Here is a 20,354-nt window from a genome sequence, read left to right as displayed (position 1 = left end):
GGAGAGCCCTTTCGTGGGCGCCTAGTGATGGGCACAGGGTAAACCAGCAATCACAAGTTATTCCAGGGTCCCTCCAACAATGCCAAGCTTCTAGGTACGTTGCTTCCAATGACTAAGTACTCTCATGTTGTGCCGCAGCAGCAACGCATGAGTTGATTAATTATGTGTAGAGACTTCTATAATAAGACTATTTATAACAGACTGGATGGTGTCCCTCTAGGTGGCAATTCTAACAAATAGGAGAGTGGGGCTTTGATAACGAGTGACCAATGCATTACACACCAAATGCCCAAGCTGCACACTTTCCTTTCTAAGTGGATGGCACTTCATGCATACTGAGAGGCGGCTAGCGATGGACAAGGGACGAGGGTCCCTCAAGCGATGTAAAGGGTCGGCCCATAATGCCCCTGGAATGGGCACTCTTGTAAATGCAAATCCTTATAATTATGATTAAGCTTAGGCAACGAGGAGTTGGCAAGCTCGTTGCATCCTTTGAGGCTATGGAGTAGCTGCAGAAAACCTGTTTTCCTTTACTTTCCCTACCATGGGGAATTTCAAGACTTGGTTGATGCTTCAACGTCACTCGCAGCTCCCCCCAGTACGTCCCCGCAGACACAAAGTTCCTCCTCCTCTTCATCAACCCACAAGCAGGAATTTGGAGGATGAGGCCCCCGCCCAAAAGCAGTTTCTTATGCCAAGGGAACGAAAGCGATCCCGGATGTGCCTTGAACGGGGATCAAGAAAGAAGACACGCATTGATACGAAGCAAGAGACGGAAGCGGAAGGAGAACCCAAGGTCTCTCTGGATTGCGGTTTAGCTACCAAGGTTAGTGGGTCGTCAAGGCCCGAGGTGGAGTCAGGAGAACCATCGCAGGATGAAATGCTGCGTTCTTCAGGCCAAAAAGACGAATCAAAGAGTGTGCCTTCAACACTTGAACTCTTGAGGATTCTCAGGAAACATGAAGTCCCCCAAAACAGGTTTCTCTCTTTTCAATCTTGCATTCGTTTAGCCAAGTAGCAGCTGTTTGCTATGCAGCTTTAAGTAGATGCATAGATAGGTAATCTTTTGAATTGTTTTCAAAGTTTTATTAGAAGATACTTTACCCAAGAAAATGAAGTTTGGACAAAAAGGCATAGTGAAACAAGGTGGGGAACCCACTATGGCCCTGCCTTTTGGAGTGTCATTATAAGTCCAAGTGTAAGTAGCTCGATAAATATTTTGAATAACTTGTGAAAGGAAACGATGGAAGGAAAAGAAAAGAGAAAAAGCAATTGAAGGTGAAGGAATATCGGGAAAAATACATGAGTGAAAGAGAGGAGAGAAAAGAGGTGAAAAGGTGTATGTGCGTGCGTGTGTGTGTGTGGTGGATGGGCCATTAAATAAAAGTGGGGATGAGTGCCTATTTTGACAAAAGTAATATAAATGTGGTGTTATATAAGAGACAAAGAGAGCCTCCATCTTTAGAGAGAAATGCCTAACAAAAGACAAAAGCTTTAGGATAAAAGACAAAAAAACATTTAGGCCCTCCACAAGCAAACAAAAACCTTAAACCCTCAACACATTAGAAGCCCTTAAATCTCTACTAACCCACATTTAAGCCTCATACTAACCATAATTTGCAAGGTCAAATTGACCAAATGAACTAACTTCAAAAGTATGGCCCTAATTAGCAACTCACTAACCAAGTCATTCCTTAGGACCCTCCAGGACCAACAAATAGAGAGTACAGACATTATCTGGAATATCTTAGATTTAAACAAAACTTCTAATTAGTAGAGGGTCGAAGGGTGCAACGGTGTAAACCTCAAAGGGTGGTAAGGTACTATTAGAAAAACCTAGACCCATGGCTTGTTTCTCTACTCATTGGAAATAGAAATGGATAAGGTGTATGCAATGGAAGAACCTTGAGAGAAGAGAATAAATCTTGGACTTGTTTAGTGGCCCACATTGCAGTCTACACTGCTGCCCCACGTGGATGTCCTGTGGATGTTTCCCTCCATGTAGATCTTCACCTTTGGAAATGACATTGAAGGCCTTCTCACTGCCATCATCCTCATACAGCCTCTACCTTGCTTCGTCTTAGATCAACAAGGGACCAAGCTTCTTGAAGGTCAACAGCTTTGATCTCTCTCTAGCTGTAAGGGTTGTCACTAACGTGGCAATTTACTCAGCATGAGAGTGGCCAACTAATTGATGACCACCTTCTAATCCAGTGTCCAGTTGATGCTTTAACACTTGGACCTTGACTAAATCATTCACTTGGTCACCTGCTTCCATGTTCAACTTGAACAACGGATATTTGGAGCATTATGACTCGACTGGTATTTGCCATCTCATACAAGTCTTTTAGGATTGTCCATGCCTCAACTGCCAGTTGAATGTACGGATGTGCCGAATTTGCGGTCATCCCGATGATCATTGCTAATGCTAAATTGTAACATGCAACGGCTAACGATTCTGTAATCGCTGCGAGACCTCTTTAAATCTTATTGCAAGGCGTATGTGTAAGCACCACAGAGACGGAGAGAGAGAGTTTTAGGGTTAGAGAAATGGAGAGGACACTAGATTGGGTCCTTGTACCCACCTTCCCCAAATAGGGAAGAATTTGCTTTATACTTGGAGAATTGTGAAATACAAACGACATTCTTTGAGAGAGCACATAATGCAACTTTGAGGAGGACCCTTTGAACATTGAGAGCTAACCCATGAATCCCTAAGAACTAACCCACCACGACCAAGGCCCAATGCTGCCCACACCGTCAATGTAGACCACTGTGCAAGGCTATCGAGCTGTCCACGGGCATGCAGCGGAGCTGCATGAGTGAGACAGGTGCAAGGGAGGACGGAGACTGAGAGAGATGGAGCTTGATAAAACTATGTGAAAGCTGAGAGATGATCTGTTTTGACTGTGAAAGTCTGGCCATGAAGGAACAGTTTCTAGTGCTTCAATGCCTGGATCACTCCGAGTAATTCTCTGTCATAGATAAATTCTTTTCAGTGTCATTGAGCTTTCTGCTATAGTAAGCCACTAGCCTATCTTCCTGCTGTAAAACTGCCCCAATGGCCACATTGCTTGCATCTGTGATGACCATGGCCAATGCTTGCATCTATGATGACCAGGAATGAATTATCCTAAGACGCTATTTTCATAACTGGAGCTGTAGTTGTGGAAGGCTTGCAAAGCTGCGCTGGTAACATAAATCTTTTGCTGGCGAGCCTTGACCCCTTTTAAAATATCTGTTAAGGGTGCTAAAGTGGTGGAGAATTTGGGCATGTTGAGAGCTGTAGGCCTGCAAAGCCCAACAAAAGATCGGATCTCTTGAGCTGTTGTGGACTGCTCAGCTCGTGATTGCTTGTGTTGGAAAGGTCACCTCCCCCTCTGTAAGCCCCCAAATGAGGAGTGCGTGGGGGAGGGAGACCTAGGGCAGGATGTGCCCAAGAGAGAAGAAAGAGAGGGGGCTGCCACATGGGCAGCACCTCACAGGATTGGGACCTGCAGATGGCGTCTGTCATGACAAGAGAAATGATTATTTAGTTAATTAATAGTCATTAGAACTTTATTATTGTTAGGCGCCAATTTGATGGTGCGGTTATATGTTTGTATTTATGATCGATCAAGCGGTGTAAATAGTACCGCCAAAACTATGTAACATTGGCCAATGATTATTAATAAAGATGTGCACACACGTGTCTAGGTCCTAGGGGCAATAGGAAAGGGAAAGGGTGCATTAGAGTGCATTGAATGGTAGGTGCATGGGTCATAGGCTAAGGGTAGGTGTAAATGGGAAGATGGAACTTGAGTGATCTCAAGGGACATTAATGAAAGGGTATCACCCTTTCATTGTGAATCTCACGGAGCATTCTTTCTACCACATTGCATTCATCCGTCATCTCTCTCCCACCTTGCATGTAGGTCGAAAAAAGAAACAAGTACTCTCACGAGGGCGCTCTTCCCCATTGGAGGGCCAATCGGCATTCAAATTCTGCATGCATTGCACACATTTGCATTTTCGAAAAGCGTGGATCTTCACATTTGGTATCAGAGCGGCGACGATCCACGAGCGGGACGAGAAGAGTGCGACAGTTGCGAACGACGGAAGTCGCAAGAGAGGTTGGCGGAAAAGGATCACGACTGACCGATCTCGAGGTTTTGAGACCAGTTTACAGCAGAAATACAAGAAGAAAAGCTTCAAAGAGAAGGGAAAGGAGGTCATTTTAAGTGTCTTCTCAACACAAACGAAGCGGGAGTCGGATAAGTACCACCACCTCTACAACACTTGAAGTTTGCTGTAAAATAAACCTTCTTTTTTGAAATTACAGCAAGACATTTTCTCTCTTGTATTAATAAAAGGAAAGAATGGAAGGGGAAGGGACATATAACAATGAACTTATTCCTTTTCCTCCATTACCCCAAGGAGAGAGAGAAAGAACACCTTCACCCCCTCTTGAAGAGGATGGATTAGGTGAGAGTTATACACATCTTGAGTATGATAATCCACAAATAGATTTACAGCAGTCTCTCCTTCAAGAACCTACTGATAGGGAGTTCTCCTTTCGTAATGAAAGAAGAAATGAGACCAGCCAAGAACAAGGTGATGAGTTCACGCCTTTAACTCAAAACCCAATACACATGGATTCTAATCCAAGTGCAAGAGGAAGAGAGGAGACTCCTGTTGATAAGCTGGTTTTCCAGCTTAGCAATATGATTGAGCAGTCCATTATGACAAGATTAGGGACTAAGAGGACTTTAAACTTCGGGGATGAAGAGTTGAGTAACCCTTCTAAGAGGTCCAAATTCCAACCGCGAGAGAGAATTGAGTTCCCCAAATATGATGGGGCAAGGGAGGCTGACAAAATCCTCAATTGGATTCGTCATTTTGAGCTATACTTTGCCCATCAAGACAAGACCGAGCAAGAGAAGCTTGCTCTTGCCACATTGCATCTGCAGAAGGATGCTCTAATGTGGTGGTCCTTGTTACAAACAGGAAAAGAGCCTATTCATGAATGGGCTAAATTTGTGGAGCAACTAAAAACCACTTTCATGCCACCGAGGCATGAAGAGAACCTAACCTTTCGTTGGGAGAGGTTTAGGCAGTTCGATAATGAGAGTAATGCAGATTTTACAGCCAGATTTTGGAAACTCTCTCTAGAGTTACCCGAAAAGAGTGAGGAAGATAGGAGAAAGAAGTATTTAGCAGCTTTAAGCCCAAAAGTAAGGTACGAGGTTGAAATGTTTAACCCGACCACGCTTAAGGACCTCACTAAGCTGGCTGAAATAGCCGAGAGAAAATTGAATCCTCGTAAACCCTTTAATAAGGAGTATGGGTCATCATCTAAGACCAATAATATACCCACTTTTAGGAAACCAAACCGGTTTAAGAATAATAAAGGGAAGGGTAAAGCTCTTGTAAGGAATGTGAACAGCCAATCACGTCCTGGATGGGTGCCATTTCCTTCTATGACTGACGAAGAGAAGAGGAAGTTGATTAAGGAAGGAAAATGTTTCGGTTGTAAGAAACATAAGCCAGGGCACGTATGGCATAAGTGTCCCGTTCTCTTGGCTAAGATTGCCAAGACGAATTCAATAAAAGGGAAAGCCAAGGCATCCAAGCAGGAGGGTGAGGCTTCTACCTTGTCACCCTCGAAATCTACTGTGACTATTGAGCCAATAGTGAATGCTGTCCATTCAGCCAATACCTTTGGGCCTCATGATCTTTTTAAGGTGTATGGATTCGTGAATGGACAGAGAATAGTGGTTCTCCTAGATGATGGATGTAATTATGACTTAGTAAGTGATAGATTGGCAAAATTACTCCATCTTAAACCAGAACCTATAAAAAACATGTCGCTTTCAGGAGCTTTTAGGGGACACAATGAAGAAGACACATCCATAGTACGAAATATTCCTTTTCGTATACAAAAATATAGAGATCGAAGGGATTTTCTAGTAGCCCCTTTACAAGACGTTGACATGATACTAGGTAAACCATGGCGGTATGATTTTAACCCTGCTATTCATCCTCATACTCATCATTGTTGCTTTGTACATAAGGATGAAAACATAAGGATCGTAGGGGATCGGGACGTGTATACAATTCCATTGATTACTCCTACCCAAGCCAAAAGATTGGTAAAAAGAGGGGTAGATTGTAATCTTGTGTATATACGGGATTCACGAGATCTTCATATCTCAAAAGAAGATCGGAAGAGAAATGAGTTCCTTAGAGCTTATGAGGATCGATTTTCAAGAGATGACTCATTCGAATTGACCATGGAGAGAGAAGATGATCATGCCATAGACTTAGAGCCAGGAGCTTCCCCTCCATGTAGAGCCCCATATAGGATGAACAGGATAGAAATGGAGGAGGTAGAAAAACAAATTGAAGATCTGTTGCAAAAAGGCCTGATTCGACCAAGCAGTTCTCCATTTGGAGCACCTGTATTATTGGTTAAGAAGAAGGATGAATCATATCGTATGTGTATAGATTACCGTGCTTTGAATAAACTTACGATTAAGAACCGGTATCCGATTCCAAGAGTGGATGATTTATTGGATATGCTTACAGGTGCTAAAGTTTTTAGCAAATTGGATTTGAAATCTGGTTATCATCAACTTCATATGAAAGCTGGGCATGAACATAAGACTGCTTTTCGCACTCTCACTGGACATTATGAGTTTTTGGTCATGCCTTTTGGCCTAACTAATGCTCCAGCCACTTTTAGTAGGCTGATGAGAAGGGTTTTGCGACCCTACTTGGGAAAATTTGTCATAGTCTTTTTTGATGACATTTTAGTGTTCAGTCAGAATGAGGAAGAGCATAAGGATCACCTTGCTAAGGTGATGGAGCTCCTAAGGAAGGATCGATTGTTCCTAAATATCAAGAAGAGTGAGTTCTTCAAGACAGAAATAGAGTATTTGGGACACATTGTGTCTGCCGAGGGAATTCGGGTTGACCCTAAAAAGGTCAAGGCCATAATTGAATGGCCAATACCCAAAAACTTACATGAGCTGAGATCCTTCCTAGGGATGTGTAGTTATTATCGCAGATTCATTAAGAATTTTGCACGTCTTGCTTCCCCACTAACAGATTTGTTGAAGAAGCATTCCTTGTATGAGTGGGGAGAGGTTCACCAAGTAGCTTTTGAGGAGCTTAAGAGAACATTAGTGACTGCACCAGTGTTAACACTTCCGGACATGGACAAAGAGTTCTTTGTTGTATGTACGGATGCTAGTGGTACCTCGATTGGGGCAGTGTTGATGCAAGGAGGGCATCCCATTGCTTATGAGAGTAGAAAACTTCAAGGGGCTGAATTGAAATATATCACGTATGAGAAGGAGTTATTGGCAGTCATTCATGCTCTAAAGTTATGGAAGCATTATTTATATGGTTCTGCTTTCAAGATTAAGACTGACCATCAAAGTATCAAGCACTTGTTCTCTCAACCCATTGTCTCTTCAAGACAAATCAAATGGGCTGAATATATTCAATCCTTTGGGCAACCAAATATCGAATATCAGCCGGGAAAGGAGAATTTAGTAGCTGATGCTTTGAGTAGACGGCCCCAAGTTAATCACGTTTCTGTGATTAAGGAGAAATCATTAGGAGCAATGGTTGAAGCTTATCCTTTAGATGAGGACTTCGCTGACATTTATGGGAAGATTCAACGTAATGAGGTTGGGGATTTAGAGGCTTATTCCATTGTGGATGGATACTTATTTTTGGGACGTGCCATATGTGTACCCAAAACATTTTGGTATCTAGTCATGAGTGAGTTACATGCGAGTCCATATTCTGGACATAGAGGTATTAGAGGAACCATTGACAATATTGAGAGATACTTCCATTGGCCTAAACTTCGCAAAGAAGTTTCGACCTTTGTTCAACAATGTGACGTATGTCAGCGCATTAAATCTGACACAAGTAAGACTGCTGGTCTTTTGCAGCCTTTGCCTATTCCTTCGGAAAGGTGGGAACACATTACAATGGATTTTGTGTCTGGTTTCCCCAAGGTTGGTCAGTTTGAGCAGATTTTCACTGTTATAGATAGGCTGAGTAAACAAGCTCATTTTATTCCCTGTAAAAAAGAGTTGTCTGCTCCTGAAACAGCAAGGTTATTCATTAGGGAAATCTTCAGGTTACATGGGTTACCAAAATCCATTGTATCCGATAATGATGGCCGTTTCATTAGCAACTTTTGGACAGCTCTATTAGAGAATCTCGGAACCAAACTGAAATTTACTACAGCCTTCCATCCTCAAGGAGATGGACAAAGTGAGAATGCCAATCAAACCATAATTACTTTACTTCGAGCTTATGTCCATGACCAACCTAGAAGGTGGCCAGAGTTCTTACCCATGTTAGAGTTTGCTTATAATAACACTGTACATACTTCCACCAAGAAAGCCCCATTTGAAATCATCTATGGGCAATGTTTACCCACTCCAATAACACACTTGGGGGAGCGAATTTTTGCTGCTGACCAGTTTGCTGAGGATATGTCACAGGTTATTGAGCAGGTAAAAGAACATATTAAGAAGGCCCAGGTTCAACAATCCAAGGCAGCCAATAAAAAAAGAAAAGAAGTTTATTACAAGGAGGATGATTGGGTTTTATTGAAGATTGATAAAAGAAGAATCAAGTCAGTGAGAGGAAGTACCAAACATGTCAAGCTAGCACCGAAGTTTTATGGTCCATTTCAGATTTCAGCAGCTTTATATCCAGAAGAAGGATCCAGAGCGTATGAGCTGAAGTTACCAGCCCACTGGTGTATGAAGAACATCTTTCACGTGAGCAATTTGAAGAGATACCGTGGCGATACTTCTGCGTTTTTGGATACTCAGCAGCAAGAAGAACCTGAACTTGAAGATGGGACTGAAGTTCTTACTCCGGAACAGATCGTATACCATAAAGAGAAGAGTACTCGTGGAAAGAAGAGAGATATGTATTTACTGAAGTTTAAAAACCAGCCAGCTAGTGATGCACAATGGATGGAAGAAGAGTTCTTTACAGATTTTCCACAGATACTCGCAGATTACAAAGAGGCGATGCAATGGCAGAAGTAACAAGAGAAAGTGCACATAAGAGGAAGAGACAAGCAATAATCCAGAAGAGGACTTCTGCTCATTCAAGCAGGAGGGAGTGTCATGACAAGAGAAATGATTATTTAGTTAATTAATAGTCATTAGAACTTTATTATTGTTAGGCGCCAATTTGATGGTGCGGTTATATGTTTGTATTTATGATCGATCAAGCGGTGTAAATAGTACCGCCAAAACTATGTAACATTGGCCAATGATTATTAATAAAGATGTGCACACACGTGTCTAGGTCCTAGGGGCAATAGGAAAGGGAAAGGGTGCATTAGAGTGCATTGAATGGTAGGTGCATGGGTCATAGGCTAAGGGTAGGTGTAAATGGGAAGATGGAACTTGAGTGATCTCAAGGGACATTAATGAAAGGGTATCACCCTTTCATTGTGAATCTCACGGAGCATTCTTTCTACCACATTGCATTCATCCGTCATCTCTCTCCCACCTTGCATGTAGGTCGAAAAAAGAAACAAGTACTCTCACGAGGGCGCTCTTCCCCATTGGAGGGCCAATCGGCATTCAAATTCTGCATGCATTGCACACATTTGCATTTTCGAAAAGCGTGGATCTTCACAGCGTCAGCATGGCGAGGGTAGTGGGCAGGTGAAGGGCCTGCAATAGACCCTGATGATGGCGCGGTACAGGCGGGTCAGGACAGCAGGAAGTACAGGAATACGGCGCAGGACACGTGGCTGGGAAGAGGACCTGGCAGAGGTGCAGATATGGCAGGATGTGCAGGCCCAGATATGCAGCAGCAAATATGGCTGTCAGTGGGCAGAATGCAGGCCTTATATAGGCTGGATACCTGCCTTGAATGGAGGGCCAAAGGGCCCTGGAAGTTTGGGCCAAAAGCCCTGGGGTGTGTGCCCTTTTAGGGCTGGACCAGCCACAGACTGGTCGGCCAGTCTATAGCAGGCTGGTCGGTTTTTTGTCAGCCCCCTTGGGGCCTATAAAAGGAGAGGCCCTGGGCCTCATTTCACATCCAACAGTTCAGCAGAACCAGCAGCAGACAGGAGCAGCCAGAAGACATTTTCTTGGGCCTCATCTTGGAGGTGAAGGAGAGTAGAAGGTGTGCTGCAGACTGAGCTCTCAAGGGCTGAATCTTGGCTGTCTCTCAGGGCAGCAAGGTGTTGTGATCTGGACGGAAAGTCTACAGAAGCTCGAGGTGGAGCACGCGGACTCGAGTCTAGAGATAGCCAGCAGATAGGAGAAGGACCTTGTCGTAAGATCAGAGGACCACACCATTGGTGGGACTTTGGATCTGTCTCTTTTGTATTGTGTCCATAGTTGTGGACGGAAATATATATTTTGGTGGTTTCTCTATCTGGTTGGTTCATTGTCTATTGATGAGTCTGCACACCTATTGTATGCACATAAGTAAAGAAGTCTGTGATTCCACACCCTCACCGCACACTGTGTGAGCTCCTGGGCATTACTATAAGTCTTCCGCTGCGTGTACCCTCTGTTGGGTCTTTTCTAACAGCTTGAACCTGGTTGGTTCATTGTCTATTGATGAGTCTGCACACCTATTGTATGCACATAAGTAAAGAAGTCTGTGATTCCACACCCACACCGCACACTGTGTGAGCTCCTGGGCATTACTAGAAGTCTTCCGCTGCGTGTACCTTCTGTTGGGTCTTTTCTAACAGCTTGAACCTTGTCGAGGGTCACATGCACCCTTGCACTTGGGTGCAATGTGACACACTGGCTACATTGACAAGTGTGTAATAGTTCCCTAATAGGAGATTTTGTCGTATGCTGTGACCCCTTTGTGAGCCCTTGTCCAGGGACAGTTAGGCACAAGCTACGTAGGTCAGTCTCTTTGCCTTAGGTCAAGTCAGATAGACCAGTCCTTGTTCACTGGTACCTACTAGAGAACAGTAGGGTAGTGTTTCCATCTTAGGATTAGAGATAGGTCTAGGTCCAGCGAGGATAGGAGCCCTTCTAGGCCCCCTCAAGGCTGGAACAAGTGAAGAAAATGGGCTGGGAAAGGGCTGCCTTTATAGGCTGCCCGCATCGCTCCCTTGGCCACCTTTTATGGGGCCAAGGGCCCAACCAACCAGCCCCAAACAGCCGACTGAAAAGTCGGCCAGTTTTCCATGCCCTCATTCCTCACTCAGCCTCCCAGCCTTCAGCACTCCTACAAGCTCCTTTCCAGCCCCTTGGTGCAGCCATGGCACTTTCAGAGATCCTTTGATCAGCCTCAGCTCTTGACCTCAGTTCAGCCCTCTTGAAAGGTGTCTACGCAGCACAATAGTTGGGGATTTGGACCAGCAAACGGAGTAAGGTTTGGGTACTGTTTCTGCAGCTACAATTCTATTTACAGTTTTGCACAGCTCACTTCTCAGCTCTATATTTCAGTCATCTCTCAGCTCTCTTTTAGAATCTATTACTCCTAGCTTTCACTCTCTCACTCACGCTGTAACCCTGCATCCGGGTGGACAGCACAGGATTACACAACCAGATAACCGTTGTTACATTGAGGTCCAAGTGGATGCCATCTACACTAATGATATAGCCCAGATACAAGATTTCCATCAGCCCGAACTCACTCTTTTAGGCATTGAGATAGAGCTGATTGGCACACAAAGGTTGGAGGGTTTTCCGCACATCCCTTAAGTGCTGCTCCGTTGTGGCTGAGAAGATCGAGATATTATCTAAAAAGATGAACAAGCACACTCCTATTTGCTCAGCGAACACCCGCAACATCATTTTATTGAACGTTGACGGCGCATTTTTAATACCCAATGGCATGACTACGAACTTGTAATGAGCTCACTCTGTCTAAACGTTGTCTTTGGGATGTTAGCGTCAAATATTCGGATTTGATGATAACCATTCTTAAGGTCTATCTTAAAAAAATATTTTGCTCCATTCAAGCGCTCCAAGATGTATTCTATGCGGGGCATTGGAAATTTATTGCTGGTCGTGACCTTATTGAGTGCCCTGTAGTCGATGTATAATCGTGTCGACTTATCCATTTTTTGGACAAATAATATTGGAGCCGCAAAAGTGATGTGGATGGTTGGATAAACCCATCACACAGTAACTGAGCCAGCTGTTGTTCCAAGTCTCCCTCCAAGATTTAGATAAACAATACGGAAACTTACTGGAAGGGGTAGAGTTTGGGACTAACTCGATGCGATGATCCTCGGATCTGTGAGGCTGAAGCTGTGGTGGTAGATCATCCTAGAGCATGATATCTTTGAATTCTTGGATGAGATGGCCTGCCCCAAAGAGGAGTTGGCTGCACTGAATTCAGCTAGGTAGCGGGCATACACCAGTGCACACACCGCGCCTTTCCGAATAACTAGGGCTGCTTGGATGTGAGAAATTAGAGGAATACTAGTAATACTTCTGTCTCCCATGGATAATGGCTGGCTCAAGTAGTCTTTCGACAATTGTGAAGGGATCCTGCCGCTAATTGAGTACAGGTGATTACTTTGGGAACCACTGGATCCCTAGTTTCATGTCGCATCCTAGAGGATGAAGTCCCATTGGAAGAGGCCTTCTGAATTGTGAAAAAAAAAATTCAGCCTTGTGTGTGATCTGAGTGCATAGGCCCGGTGTGAATCCATCCACCGCAAGCTCATGAGGCACTAGAGTACACTTGTCTCTTTCTCTTGCGTGCACTTCTTTCTCTCTTGTGTGGATCCTCTCTTGTCTCTTTCTCTTGCGTACACTTCTCTTTTACTTCTGCATTTGCATCTTCTCTTCATAATCTACAAATAATCTTCTCTTGCTAGTACACGATCTCTTGTATTACTGAAAGGAAAGAAGGGAAGGGGTCTTAATCATAACTTAAATCTCATCTTCAAGTTCTGGTTCCTCTTGATGCTGAATGTTTCTTACATCCGAAACATTTACCCTCCTTAATTAGCTTTTTCTTCTCATCGTCAGTCATGGAAGGAAATGGTATCCATCCAGGACGTGATTGGCTGTTAACATTTTGTACAATAGCTTTCTCCTTTCCTTTGTTGAAGGATTTACGAGGATTCAATTTCCTCTCAACAATCTCAGCCAATTTAGTGAGGTCTTTCAAGGTGGTTGGGTTGAACATCTCAACCTCATATCTCACTTCTGGGGTTAGGGCTGCTAAATACTTCTTCCTTCTATCATCTTCGCTCTTCTTAGGTAACTCTAAAGAGAGTTTTGAGAACCTAGCTGTAAATTTAGCGTTATTCTCATTATCGAATTGCCTGAACCTTTCCCAGCGGAAGGTCAATACTTATTCATGCCTCAGAGGCATGAAAGTGGCCTTAAGTTGCTCTACAAATTTGGACCATTGAAGAATAGGCTCTTTTCTCGTTTGTGATAAGGACCACCACCTTAAAGCATCCTTTTGTAGATGTAGTGTGGCAAGAGCAAGCTTCTTGTGATCGGTCTTATCTTGATGAGCAAAATATAGCTCAAAATGGCGAATCCAATTGAGGATTTTATCCGCCTCTCTTGCTCCATCATACTTTGGGACTCTATTCTCTCTTGAGGTTGGAATTTAGCTCTCTTTGAGGGGGTACTTAAATCGTCATCCCCAAAATTCAGCACTCTCTTAGTCCCTAATTTTGTCATAATGGACTGTTCAATCATATGGCTAAGCTAAGAAACCAGCTTATCAATGGGAGACTCCTCTCTCCCTCTTGCACTTGGATTATAATCCATGTGTACGGGATTTTGAGTTAAAGGTGTAAACTCGGTGCCTTGCTCTTGGATGAACTCGTTTCTCCCTTCATTTCTGAAGGAAAACTCCCTATCAAGAGATTCTTGAAGGAGAGATGAAGGTAATTCTATACGTGGGTTATCATACTCAATATGTGTAAAACTCTCATCTACATCATCCTCTTCAGGAGGAGGTGATGGTGTTCTCTCCCCATCTCCTTCTGGTAGCGGAGGAAAAAGGACAAGTTCATTATTAAATATCCCTTAGAGAGAAAATGATTTGCTGTAATTTCAGAAAAGGGGTTTATTTTACAGCAAAAGTCAAGTGTTGTAGAGTTGGTGGTACTTATCTGACTCCGGCTTCGCTTGTGTCGAAAAACCACTTCAATTGACCTCTTCTTCCTTCTCTTTTAGCCTTTCTTCCTTGTTTTTATGCTGTAAACTGGTATACTCCATTTGGGCTACTTGTTTTGAGCGGATTGGTGCTCTAGATACCGTTATAGGGGGTACTTGATGGGTGGATCACCCCCTTAATATCTTGTTCCAATCCGACTTTCCGTTGGAAAGAACGGGAGGGATCTCTTTTCCCCACGGTTTAAGGGTTTTAAGGGTCTATTCGCACAGGAAGGGGAGTCACCCCGTTAGGGCACCCCATTCCCTGTGCAAAGACTAAAAAATTCAAAGCAATGCCTTGCCTCAGGGCCTCCAAAATGCAAAGTTTGCAGCGATCAAGAATAACTTGCTCCAAAACTTGCACCCTTGTTTATACCCAACCTTTCTCGCCTTCTGTTCCGCACGCGTCTTCTGTTTCCGCACGCATCGACCCGCGAATAGCCTCCACGCGTGGCGCTCTTCTTGTGCCTTCCGTGCAGCCTTCCTTTCGCAGCTCGCTTCCATGCAGCCTTCCGTGCGCTCGCGCCCTCTGTCCCGCACACCCTCTTGCTGTCTCGGTCGTGGATTATTGCTGCTCTAATACCAAATGTGAAGAACCAGCCTTCTTTAGACGGCAAATGTGTGCAATGCATGCAGAATTTGAATGCGGATTGGCCCTCCAATGGGGAAGAGCGCCCTCGTGAGAGTACTTGTTTCTATTTTCGACCTACATGCAAGGTGGGAGAAAGATGGCGGATGAATGCAAGGTGAATGAAGAATGCTACGTGAGATTCACAATGAAAGGGTGATACCCTTTCATTAATGTCCCTTGAGATCAATCAAGTTCCATCTTCCCATTTACACCTACCCTTAGCCTATGACCCATGCATCTATCATTCAATGCACCTTAATGCACCCTTCCCTTCCTATTGCCCCTAGGACCTAGACACGTGTGTGCACATTTTTATTAATAGAATAAGTATCACATGTCAAAATTCAATGCTATCTGAAGCAGTGGCTCCAGCTCGACTAGTCCTATCTACTGAGATGATCCACCGCCATAACAAATCAGTCGGTGTCCATCATAAATACAAATACATGTTACACCATTGGCGTATAATATATAATAATGTTTTCAATGTCTACTAATCACGAATTAGTGATTTCTCTTGTCATGACATCCTTCACAAAGGATCTTGACGACTCTTCTAACCAATCCTCAATGTCTTACATTCGGACAGTAACACCAGGATCCATGTACCTAATTTCAACAGCACTTGGAATAGCCACCAAGAAAAGTTTCTCTATCACCACCAGTTGAACTGAATCCTCTGACTCTGAGCTTGCCTCCTCCTTTTGATGTTTTTGCAATCCTTCACAAAATGTCTTGGCTCATCGCAGTAGAAACACTTCTTCTCTTTCTTGTTATCTTCATCTGAAGAGTCCGCTCCTTTGTCAGATTTGAGCTTGCCTTTACCAGGCTTACCCTTGTCCTTGCCTTTGCTTTTGTCCAAAGCTATTAGGGCCTTGTCATCCTTATCTGAATCATCATACTTCTTTTCTCGAGCTTCTTGTTGTAGCAGCAATGGAACTAGCTCTTCGAAAGTCACCGGTGCCGCCCTCTACCTTGCAATCATCGTAGTTACAAAACTACTGTAGCTCTGTTAGAAATGACCCAACAGAGGGTACACACAACGGAAGACTGATAGAATTGCCCAAGAGCTCACACAATGTGGTGTGGGGTGTGAAATCACAAACTTCTTAACTTGATGTGCATAGATGTGTTAGCCAGTAAATAGACAATGCTCAGAGACAAATATAGAAGCAACTCTTTATATTTCCGTCCGTCCACAAAGTAGGATAGGATACAATACCACCAAAAGGTTCTCCTACTAGATGTCAAGCACTTCTAGATCTTTGAGCCCGCGTGCTCCACCTTGAGCGTATGTAGACTCTCTGTCCAAAGTGGTTCTCTCTACCTTACTGCCTGTAGATCAGCCTAGGTAGGCAGCACTTACTAGCTCAGTCTGCAGCTCTCTGTTGGTCTCCTTCACCTCTTGGGAGTAGGCTCAAGAAAGCCCTAACTGCTGCTCCTGTCTGCTGTAGGTTTGCTGCTCCAGAGCATATGTAATGGAGGCCCAAATGCCCCCTTTTATAGGCCCAAAGGGCCCTGAGAAGTGGCCGACCCAGCAGGGGGATGAACCGACCCCCTCTGACCGACTTGGTTGGCTGGCTCAACCAGCCCTATATAAGGGCCCTAGCCAGGCCCTTTTGGGCTGCTGCTAGGCTGCCCTTTGCTGCTGCTGGAGACCTTATTGCAGGCTGTACACCTGCCCACAAACCCCCGCCATGCTGCAGCCCTTTTGCCGGCACCATGTCCAGCCCGTACACTGCCCTGCAGCAGCCCGTACTGATCCGTACAATGGCTGACGTCATCGCACCTTTGTTCCTGGCTGGAGATGCTGCACAGATCTGCTCTGCTCTGTCCGTGATAATCCCCTGGCCATTCTCTGCCAGATCTGCCCTCGAGGCAAGCTTCCTTGTGCCAGGTACTCTCCTCTCTGTTGAAGGAGAGGGAGATAGTGAGAGCAAGAGGGAGTGAGAGAGTAGAAAGCTTAGAAGCTGTAGTTGCAATAGAATAGAGTGTAAAAAGAGTACAACACAAAGTGAGTAGGATAAGGTTTTGTCCTAGTGACAAAACCTTAGTAGTCACTAACCATAGTTAGTGAACTAACTGCAGTTAGGGCGAAAAACCTCTAAATGAGGGAAAAGTGCCCCTAACTAACTTATTATATTACATTGGTCACTGCTGAATTATATCTATAATTCCAACACCCCCCTGCAGTGCCAATGTCATGTACAAGGCTGATCAATCACCAAACGGATATAAGTTCAGGGCACTGCGAAATGCCTCAAACTTCTCACGTGGTAGCGCTTTGGTGAAAATATCTGCAACGTTGTCATGTGTGGACACAAAGATCATACTGATCTCTCCTGCATGCAACTTCTCTCTGACGTAGTGATAGTGAACCTCAATGTGCTTCGTGCGAGCATGAAACACTGGATTCTTTGCCACTGCAATGGCACTCTGACTATCAGTGAGAATTGGAGAAGGACCCTCTAAAGGCAGATGAAGATCAGCAAATAAACGTCTCAGCCAGACACATTCAACTGTTGCTGTGAAAGCTGCCCTGTACTCAGCTTCACATGATGAGGTAGCCACTGTAGATTGTTTCTTGCTCAGCCATGAAATGCAAGATTTTCCCAAAAAGAAACAATTGCCACTAGTGGACTGCCTAGTGTCATAATCACCAGCCCAATCTGAATCACTGTAGGCATGCATCTGCAAGTCACCCCCCCTGGGAAATAGTAAGCCAAAAGACTTGGTGCCTTGCAAATAACGGAAGATGCGCTTAACTGCCTGCCAATGTATAGTTTTGGGGCTGTGCATGTACCTGCTCACCTGAGATACTGCAAACTGAATATCAGGCCTAGTATTGCAGAGATATATGAGGCATCCAACAGCTTGACTGTAAAGTGTGGCATCAACTGATTCTCCTGCATCATGCATTGTGAGTTTCAGCTCCGGTTCCATAGGAGTAGATATGGGCTTACATTCTTGCATGTTAAATCTGTCCAAAAGTTTCTGAACATACTTGGACTGAGACATAACAGTGCCACGTCTCTCATGAGAGAACTGGATCCCCAAATAAAAGTGAAGCAGCCCCAAATCTGACATATCAAAGTGGGTCTGCAAATCAGTTTTGAAATCTGCAATTTTTTCGTCATTGGACCCTGTGAGCAGTAAGTCATCAACATAAAGAAGGATGACTAAGATTTCCCCCCCATCCATCTTGATGTAGAGGGTGCTCTCAGTAGGACTATTGTGCAGCCCCTTGCTGGTCAAAAAGGCATGTATCTTGGCATACCATGCACGAGGGGCCTGTTTTAGCCCATATAAAGCTTTATTAAGCTTGCAGACTTGAAGTGCATTTGCTGTAATTTCAAAACCCGGAGGTGGTTTGACATACACCTCTTCCAGCAAGTCCCCATTTAAGAAGGCTGTTTTTATGTCCAACTGATGAACATTCCACTCAAAATGTGCAGCCATTGCAATTACTGATCGGATGGTGGTCATCCGGGATGTAGGAGCAAAAGTCTCCTCATAATCTATGCCCTTTTTCTGAGCATAGCCTTTAGCAACCAGCCTGGCTTTATATCTGTCAATGGAGCCATCTGGCTTCCGTTTGACTTTAAATACCCATCGTGTGCCAATAGCATGTTTACCCTGTGGCAAGTCCACAACATCCCAAGTCTGATTTTTTGCAATGGACTGCAACTCATCGTGCATGGCATTCATCCAATGCACATTACCTTGTGCCTCTTCAAATGTGGCAGGCTCCTCTTCATCAAGGAGAGTACCTGCATATGCTGATTCCACTGAATTAGCACCTTCCATGTGCCTTGCTGCACTGCGAGTCCTGCCAGGTAACGGAGCATCAAGTTTACTCTCCCGGAGAGTCTGTAACAGCCAGTTTGGGACTGTTTTTGCTGCATGTATCTCTGCAATTTCTTGCTGCACCACTTGTTCCACTGCCTGTGGAGGAGGCATGACATCCTGTGGCGGAACTGAAGCATTTGAAGGTTGCTGTAAATTCTGATTTGGATCAGAAAAATCAGCAGGGGAACCCAAAGCAATGGGTAGCAACCCTTGAAAGACATCTTCTGAAGATGAAGGCATTTGAAAATCAGCCTGAGTGTGAGCTGAATTTTCTGAAAATATCACATCTCTACTTACAACAATGATTTTGCGTGTAGCAGGATTGTAGAGACGATACCCCTTGCTTTCTGCACTGTATCCAACAAATATGCATTTGATGGCTTTATCTGACAATTTGTGCCTAAATTCAACTGGCACATGTGCATAGGCAAGGCATCCAAAGACTCGGAAGTGATCCACTGAAGGCTTCCTGTCATTCCAGACCTCAAAAGGAGTTTTTGTTTTTAAAGCCTTAGTGGGAGCCCTGTTCAAAATGTAATTGGCACACATCAAACCCTCTAACCAGAATTTATGAGGCATGTGTTTGCTTTTCAGCATACATCTGTCCATCTCCATGAGGGTTCTATTTTTCCTCTCAGCTTTGCCATTTTGCTGAGGGGTTAGCCTGACTGTGAGCTGATGCACAATACCCTTTTGTTTGAGGAAAGCATCAAATTCTGCAGATAGGTATTCCCCACCTCTATCCGTGCGTAATGTCTGTATCTTGAGCCCGGTTTCATTTTCAACCATGGCTGAAAAGTGTTTAAACACTGTGAAGACTTCAGATTTCTTTTTCAGCCCATAAACCCAAGTAAAATTGGAGTAGTCATCAATAAATGTGACAAAGTAGAGATGACCACCCAATGACGGAGTCCTCATGGGACCACAGACATCACTGTGTATAAGCTGCAATTTGCGAACAGCTTTAACTGAACCATCCTTCTTGAAGGGAAATCTATGCATTTTACCTAAAATGCACCCTTCACAGGCATGTGGAGGAGGTATCTCAAGAGGTGGCAATGCATCAACCATTGAAAATTTCTGAAGTGTCATTAAGCTGTTGTAATGCATGTGGCCATATCTGGCATGCCATAATTCTGCATTTTGCATGGCAACTGTAGGGGTAGAAATTGCCAAAGCATGAGCTGCTCTTTTCTCAAAAATATCAAGCTGAAAAAGCCCACGCAGCAAAGTACCAGATAACATTAAGGCATAGTTAGCTTCCCTGTCCCGGACAGCACATTTGTCATCCTCAAAGATGACCTGAAATCCCCCTCTGTTAAGAGTGGACACTGAAAGGAGATTTTTGGTTATGCCAGGCACATATAAGACATCAGAAAGTCTGAAAATTGAGCCATCAATTGCAGTGAGCTCAACTTCTCCTGTGCCACGTATTGAATATGAGGAGTTGTTGGCACAAGTGACTTTCTTACCAACAGGAGGTGGATGCAAGGAAGTAAAGAGACACTTCCTCGAAGTGATGTGCTTGGATGCACCGCTGTCAAAATACCATGTGTTCAGTGTTTCATCAACACTGAAAGCAGATGCATCTGAAGGAGAGTCAAAACTGCAAGTCAAAAATGCATATGTATCATCACTGCAAGAAGCTGTACTATCCCGAGCATCTGGAACAGCCAACCTAGAATCAGAAATGCAAGATAAAAAGGCATAATCTTGACCAACAAAGTTGGCTG

The 20,354-nt window shown here is 44.1% G+C and overlaps 1 protein-coding gene across 2 annotated transcripts in view; it reads left to right on the top strand.

Moving 5' to 3' along the window:
- The first annotated feature begins 449 nt into the window (after positions 1-449).
- Positions 450-20,354, top strand: part of LOC147891117 (Urb2/Npa2 family protein) — a 114,653-nt gene continuing 94,748 nt past the window's right edge. For both annotated transcript variants that reach the window (XM_087389408.1, XM_087389409.1), the window contains exon 1: positions 450-978. In XM_087389408.1, coding sequence (XP_087245534.1) covers positions 545-978 — 434 coding nt within the window. In that variant the 5' untranslated portion in view covers positions 450-544. The remainder of the gene's footprint in view (positions 979-20,354) is intronic.

The sequence above is a fragment of the Dipteris shenzhenensis genome, chromosome 18, assembly GCF_047967505.1.
Source record: "Dipteris shenzhenensis isolate YYH24624 ecotype China chromosome 18, Dip_SZ_1.0, whole genome shotgun sequence".
NCBI classification, from domain to species: Eukaryota; Viridiplantae; Streptophyta; class Polypodiopsida; order Gleicheniales; family Dipteridaceae; genus Dipteris; species Dipteris shenzhenensis.
Note: the sequence above shows the minus strand (reverse complement) of the source record. Positions and strands in the feature narration are given on the sequence as shown.